The 7,972-nt window shown below is 34.9% G+C and overlaps 1 protein-coding gene and 1 non-coding gene across 13 annotated transcripts in view; one reads left to right on the top strand and one right to left on the bottom strand.

Moving 5' to 3' along the window:
- Positions 1–283: 283 nt before the first annotated feature.
- HSPBAP1 (HSPB1 associated protein 1) overlaps positions 284–7,972 on the bottom strand; it is a 47,808-nt gene continuing 40,119 nt past the window's right edge. For all 12 annotated transcript variants that reach the window (XM_045385509.3, XM_045385510.3, XM_005547972.5 and 9 more), the window contains 2 exons: positions 1,036–1,146; positions 284–907 (listed from right to left, as the gene is read on the bottom strand). In XM_045385509.3, the coding sequence (XP_045241444.1) occupies positions 377–907; positions 1,036–1,146 (642 nt within the window). In that variant the 3' untranslated portion in view covers positions 284–376. The remainder of the gene's footprint in view (positions 908–1,035; positions 1,147–7,972) is intronic.
- LOC123572109 (small nucleolar RNA U13) lies at positions 7,819–7,922 on the top strand. Its single transcript, XR_006696445.1, has one exon. It is a non-coding gene; the product is annotated as a small nucleolar RNA U13 (small nucleolar RNA).

Genomic DNA, 7,972 nt, shown 5'->3' with positions numbered 1-7,972 from the left:
TGGTCCCTGGTTGAGGCTGAGGAAGACATTACTTCCTACTGGAAATACTTGGGACTTACATTTGAGACAAGCTGAAAGTATGGGATGAGGGAGGAACAAAAGCTTACAAACAAAGAGCAGCCAGTTTGGCCAAAGAGGCATATGCATGAAAGAAGGTGGCAACAGATTGTGCACATGTACCCTAGAACTTAAATAAAAAAAAAAAAAAAAAAAAAAAAAAAGAAGGTGGTAACAGACTGAAATGTAATTCGGTAAGGACAAATACATTTACAAACGTGCAAACTGACCTTTTACTGGTTCATCTTTATTTTACAGTCACACTACTTAAAAATACATATTTAAAAAATATTATTTTAAAAGTCATCTTCCACTAGAATCACAAACTTCTTCCTTGTATCAAAAGTTGTGCCACTATCCTGGTTACTTGTGGATTCACCAAGCAGTCCAGCAAGTCGTCCGTAGAAATGAATGTTTGAGAAGGAGCCGTAGTAGCATTTGAGGCAATCTGTTCCTTAATTGCCTTTTCACTGTTCATTATTTGTTGTCTCTTGGCACAATGCAGTTTTCCAAAGTGTTCTCCATCCTTGTCAACAAAGTCTTTCCCATCACTTCCAAATATGCCTCCTCTTTCTGAAGGTGGTTCTTCGGACCTCTGTGCCACAGGTACCAGATCAGGGCCAAAGGGACTTGCTGCCTCCGGTTTGCCTGTTCCTGTGGTCAAGTTCTGGCTACCTGTTTGGCCCACCTCCATGTGGCTGTACACATTTAATTCTTCCTTTTTCATGCACTCTCCATCTGTTCTCGGTGCTTGGATTTCTACTACCTTAGATGTTCTGCAACGATCAAAAAATGCAGAAACAGCTGCATTTAAGTAGCAACAGTTCACTGCATGGGACGTTTCCTCAACCTAAGGGAAAAGAAAAACCCTTTAATATGGTTACATACATTTAGTTACATTGGAAAACAAAAGTCCTAGTCAGCGCTGGTTTACCACAGGAAACTTAACTGCCATGATGAAGACCAGAAGCCGCCTACCTCAGTGGGGTTTAACCAGGCTCTGGTATTTTGTGGATTCTCTGCAGTTTTCAGGGCACACACAAGCATACGAGTGATTGCCTCTTCTACCCGGGCCAGGTGATCCTCTTCCTGAATTAAAAAAAACACACTTTTAACTTTTGTTAAGTCTCATGGCTTTTAAAGAGAGAATGAAGTCTCTTTTAATTTCATCTTCTGTTCTCTCATTAATACAAGTTTTGTTATAGAAGGAATGAATATGCTATTGGTAGAACCACAATTTTTGTGTATTTACTATCATCTGCCATCTAGAAGAGTTGCAGAATATTTCACCAAATTTAAGTATGTATTCTATCTATAAGACACGGCCTTAAGTATCAATCACCTTATGATATTTTCTCCAATCTTTTCCATTATTTGACATGTTTAAAGTTTTTTTTAAAGTACCACATACAGAGGAATAATCCCTATAGAGTCTGACAAGCAAATTATTTCAGAGATGGAAGAAAAATTACAATAAACATGCTTGGCTACAAGAATGAGATGGCTATCCATCTAAACATGGCTTTCTTAAGACAGAGTAAGCATAAGGTATAGCATTAATGAGGAACTGCATTAAAATCAACAACTTCTGTTTACCAAAAAACACCACAAAGGAAAAAAAAAAACTAGATGCCTGTAACATATATAACTGATAAAATATTAATGTGTAGAATAAAGAATCTACACATAGCAATAAGAGAAATGAGCAAATTTTTAAAAATGGGCAAAAGACACAATGACCAGCACTTTTAAAAGGAGCAATCAGATGACTAATAAACATATGAAGATATGTTTAGCCTCCAGGGAAGTGCAAATTGAGAAACCCATGAAATTGGCAAAAAGGGGCCTGATGGTTCCACGTGGGACATTGAGAGACAAAAGTCTTATACACTAATGGGAAAGCAAATTGATAGAGACATTTGGAAAACATGGGTGGCATTATCTCGTAAACTTGAGTATTGTATACCCTACGGACCAGCAATACCACTCCGAGATTTATGCACAGTCTAGAGAAAATCTTGCACATGTGTGCCAGGAAACATGTATAAGAATATTCTGTTCACAGAAGCAAAAAATTGAACACCAAATCATCCATCAATAGAACAATGAATAACGTATAAATTATTATAAATATAAATTATTGATATATATACATATATTAATATATGAATAGTAATTGAAATAGCAGCATGAATATTAATAATGAATAAATTATGGAGTATCTTAACACAGTATTATATCACAGTGAAAATGAATGAACAGCTTACATGTGACAGCACAAATGAATCTTAGAAACACAATATTGAACTTAAAAAGGCAAATCTCCATGATGAGATACCACTTCACACTAGGACAGCGCTAATAAAAAAAAGACAGATATTAACAGGTGTTGGTGAGGATGCAGAGAAATCAGAATCTTCATACATTGCTGGTGGGAATGTAAAATGGTGCTTCAGAAACCTGGGAGTTCCTCAAAAGGTTAAACACAGAGTTACCATATGTTATGATTAATTTTGAGTCAAGTTGGCTAGACTATAGTGCTCAGTTGTTTGGTCAAACAATAATCTGGATGTTGCTGTGAAGATATCTTGAAGATATTACTAGCATTTACAATCAACTGACTTTATGTAAAGGAGATTACACTCAATAATGTGCGTGGTCCTCATCCAATTAGTTGAAGTCCTTAAGAGCAAAAACTGAGATGTCTTAGAGAAAAAAATTCTGCCTCAACACTGTAATAGAAGTCCTATGTGAGTTTCCAGCCTGCCAGCCTGCCCTACAAATTTCAGACATGCCAGCCCCCACAATCAAGTAAGCCCATTCCTTAAAGTAAATCTCAATCTCTTGTTCTCTATATAAGTACAGACATTTCTATGTATTATATAGATATCTACATTTATGGACATGTAGATATCATGTAAAGATATCTATCTACATATATACTGATAGGAATGGAATTGCTGGATCATATGGTATATCAGAGTTCCTCAGAAAAACAGAACCAACAGAAGATGTAGCCAGATAACCAGATACAGATATAACATAAAACATTAGATTCATTATATACCGTAAGATTTAGCCATGCTATAGCATGCATCAGTATTTCACTCCTTGTGATATTTGAAAAATATTCCATTGTACACATATACCACATTTTATCCACTTATCAGATGATTGATATTTGAGTTGTGTCACTTTGGGCTATTATGAATACTACTACTGTGAACATTTGTGTAGAAGTTTTTGTGTGGACCTACATTTTCATTTTTCTTGGGTATACACCTAGGAATGGAATTGCTGGATCACATGGTGTATCAGTCAAGGTTCTCCAAAGAAAGAGAACCAATAGAAAAAAATATATATGTGTACATATGTGTACAAAGATAAGACAGATGGATAGATGGACAGATAATGTGACAAAACTTTTTTGTTTAAACAAGAGAATGAGAAGAGTGAATGGAATACATAGGGAAGGGATTGGGAAGAACACAGCACCACTCGAACAGAGCTAAAATCTCTACTCTTTTCCAAATATGTTATTCATGAAAGCAATATCAGAACCTGGAGTTAACTTGAGTTATATAAGTATGGTAGGCTCTAAAACCTAAGAGCTTTTTGGAGCTAAATTTGGCAAAAAGAAGGAATTATTGTCCAATGTTGAAGAGACAATGATAAAAGCAACATATGACAGAGAAAGATAGGATTATGTAACTCCAATTGTGCATTCCAGTTTTTCAATAAAGAATGAGTGGCCTTCAAACAGAATTATACAGAAAGATGTTGAAGAAGGAACTGGAGGTCTGGTTTGGTGAAGGACAGAAATCATCCACTTGAAATCAGCATGAAGTTCTTAGCTACCACACTTCTAAGTATGGAGTCTGTTTATACTCAATGATACTAATCCTTTGGAAAATTATAGAAAAGATTACTAAATAGTATATAATGAGCCTTTTAAAAACACTGTGGTGAAGTCATTCATGTTACTGAAGCCACATAAATTCAAATCTAAATAAAATATGAACAAACACTATCCTATGGTAAATTAAAAAACAGTATATCACAACCAAGTGGTATTTGCTCCAGAAATTAAGATGAATCAACATTAGGCAACCAATTGATATAATTTATTGCACTACCAAATGTTTACTAAAGAAGAATATTATGTAATCTTCTTTATCAATTCAACAACATTCAATACCTTTTCCTGATTTTAAAAAACAAAAAGTAATGAAATAGAAATTGATGGATACTTAATATGATAAAACACATACAACTCAGCCCCAAATCTAGCATTTCATAGTCAGGAACAAGGCAAGGATGCCCACTATCTCCACTATTATTAATGAACTGGATGGATTAGCCAATGTAATCAGACCAAATCTCCACCCCCACCCCACAATTATAGGCAAACAAATTAGAAAGGAAGAAGAAAAACTATCTTAATTTTCAGGTAATCTGAGAGATACCTGAAAATCCCAGAAAGTCAGTATAAAACTACCACAAAATAAAATAATTCAAATTAACACAAAAATCAATAGCTATCATATACACTAATAATATCCACTTAGAAGACAGAATGGAAGAGAAGACCTTACCCTAGCAGCAAAAAAAGATGAAATATGGCAGTCCTTCCTTACCTGCAGTTTTGCTTTCTACGGTTTCAGTTACCCATGGGTAATCTCAGTCAGAAAATATTAAATGAAAAAATCCAGAAATAAACAATTTATAAGCTTTAAATTTCATGCAATTCTGAGTAGTGTGATGAAATCTCCCACCATTCCACTCTACACAGTACACATTACCTGCCTCTGAGTCACTCAGTAGTTAGCTCAGTGATCAGATCACTGTCGTGGTATTTGCAGGGCCTATATTCAAGGAACCCTTATTTTACTTGATAATGGCCCCACAGTACAAGAGTTGTGATGCTGGCAATTTGGATATGCCAAAGACAAGGCGTAAAGTGCTTCCTTTAAGTGAAAAGGTGAAAGTTCTCGACTTAAGGAGAGAAAAAACCAGCATGCTGAGGTTACTAAGGTCTATGGTAACAAATCTTCTATCTACAAAACTGCGAAGAGAAAAAGTTATGGTAGCTTTGCTATCACACCTCAGACTGCAAAAGCTGCAGCCACAGTGCATAAGTGCTTAGTTAAAATGGATTAAGTTTGCATCTTAGTTAAGACATTACATTTGTAGGTGGAAGGCATGAACAGAAAAGTGCTGACTGATCACAATCGGGTTTGGTAATATTCAGGGTTTCAGTAATCCACTGGGGTTCTTGGAATATATCCCTCAAGGATAAGGAGATACTACTGTGTTTAGGAATAAACATTTAAAAGAAATGTGCAAAGCTTATGTGAGGAAAACTTTAAAACACAGCTGTAAAAACAAAAACAAACAAAAAAACCTGGACTTGGATACGTGGAAAGGTACCTAATTTGTGGACAGGACAATTCAAAATCATAAAGCTCAGATAAAATTTAATATGGATTAAAAAATCAATAGGTTTTTTTTTTTTCTGATGCTAGACAAGCTGATTTTAAAGAACACATAAAAAAACAGAGGCAAGAATAGCCAGGAAAACCCTGCAAAAAAAAGCAATGGTTAGTCCTACTGATTTTAAAATGTAAGACCTCACTAAATAAATAGGAAGAAAGACCAATGGACAAAATAGACCCATATACGTTCAGATATCTAGTATATGATGAAACAGACATTTCAAATCATAAGGGAAAACAGACTAAAATAAATGATGGTCCTACAATCCTATTATCATTTTGGAAAAGATAAAATTAGATCTCAACCTTATACTATATCCTAGTGAAAAACTTCCAAATGGATAAGAGATCTAAATGCAAAAAACATGAAACAATCTAAATTCTAACATAAAACATTGGTGAATTCCTTTATGACCTGGAAAAGGTCATATGACCTTGGTTTTTAATTATGACTCAAAAACAATAAAGTTCAACAACAGATTTTGTTGGTGAGGCTGTGGAGGAAACAAGCACTTTCATTTACTACTAATGGAAATAGAAAATGGCACAATCACAATGAAGCTGAATTTGGCAAAACCTAACAAAATTTAAGATACATTTACCCTATGACATGGCAAATCCAGTGTTAAGATCTTCCCCAAAGACACACTTCAACAAATATAAAACAACATATGCACAAGGTTATTCAGTGGCATTATTTGTAATTACAAAAGACTGGAAACAATGCAAACATCTATCCTTAAAGGAACTAATTAACAGTAAAGCACTCATATAATGAAGTACTAGACAGTGGTTGAAGAAAAATATGAATGTTTCTCTTTACTATTATGTAGTGAAATTCAGGATATTATTGTTGAAAAAAGCAAGGTGTGGAACACTATGGTTTATTACTTTCTGTGGAATAAAGGATAGAAAATAAAAAATATACTTGAATAAGTATATAAATAAGTATACAAAGATGTATTTATATGCTTATGCACTTTGTACATATAAGACTGTTTACATACTTATTTACATATATAAATATGCGTATTCATTTACTTAATTTTATATATAGATATATGTTTACAAGAAACACTGAAAATGATAAACCAGAAATGAATAAAAATGGATCTCTATCAAGGTTGGGAAAAATGGAGTGGATGGAACAGGGATGAAAGGCAGACTTCCCTGAGTATAACTTTTAATATAGTTTTGACAAGTTAAATGTTCTACATATTCAAAATATTAAATTAGATCAAAATTTTAAAAAAGTAAATCCTAAAATTGAAAACGGAAACAAATGAACTTAACTAAATATCCAATTAGTAAAATAACCATAAATGAAAAGAAGTCCTTCACAATGACTCCTGAATAAAGGACTTTGTATCTATCCCTCTTAGTAATAGATACAGTCTAATAATAAAAAGAATTGCAAATAAATTTTAATTTTTACTGGCAAGTTTTATGGTTAGTAGTAGTATTTCTATTTGAATTTTGGAAATATAAATTTGACATCTTTTTTTTTTTTTTTTTTGAGATGGAGTGTTGCTCTGTCACCGGGCTGGAGTGCAACGGCGCGATCTCGGCTCACTGCAACCTCCGCCTCCTGGGTTCAAGTGATTCCCCTGCCTCAGTCTCCTGACTAGCTGGGACTACAGGCACGTGCCACCATGCTCGGCTAATTTTTTGTAGTTTTTTTTAGTAGAGATGGGGTTTCACCATGTTGTCCAGGATGGTCTCGATCTCCTCACCTTGTGATATGCCTGCCTCAGCCTCCCAAAGTGCAGAGATTACAGGTGTGAGCCACCGCGCCCAGCCTAATTTGACATCTTAAAAAATATATTGCTGGATACAGCAAACAAATAAGTATATTGCTGGGTTTTTTTTTTGTTTGTTTGTTTTTTGTTTTTTTTTGAGACGGAGGCTCGCTCTGTTGCCAGGCCAGAGTGCAGTGACTTGATCTCGGCTCACTGTAACCTCCATCTCCTGGGTTCAAGCGATTCTCCTGCCTCAACCTCCTGAATAGCTGGGATTACAGGTGCGCCACCATGCCCAGTTAATTTTTGTATTTTTAGTAGAGATGGGGTTTCACCATGTTGGCCAGGATGGTCTTGATCTTTTGACCTCATGATCCGCCCACCTCGGCTCCCAAAGTCCTGAGATTACAGGCGTGAGCCACCATGCCTGGCTTTATGTTACTGTTTTTAAGGACCCAGATTTTCAGTGTAAGAGAAGAGATAAAAATACAGAAACAAATAAAAAATTCTATCATGTTAAACTTGAATTACTTTTATAGTTCAAAAGTCTGATGATTGGGTGTCATGCTCATGTGTGAGACATGCCTCCCTTAAGCCTTGTTATGATGTCAGCACATTACCTGTCTAGATATATTTTTTAAACACGTGAATTAGAAATATATTAATATCTATCAATCAATC

The sequence above is a fragment of the Macaca fascicularis genome, chromosome 2, assembly GCF_037993035.2.
Source record: "Macaca fascicularis isolate 582-1 chromosome 2, T2T-MFA8v1.1".
Taxonomy (NCBI): Eukaryota; Metazoa; Chordata; class Mammalia; order Primates; family Cercopithecidae; genus Macaca; species Macaca fascicularis.
Note: the sequence above shows the minus strand (reverse complement) of the source record. Positions and strands in the feature narration are given on the sequence as shown.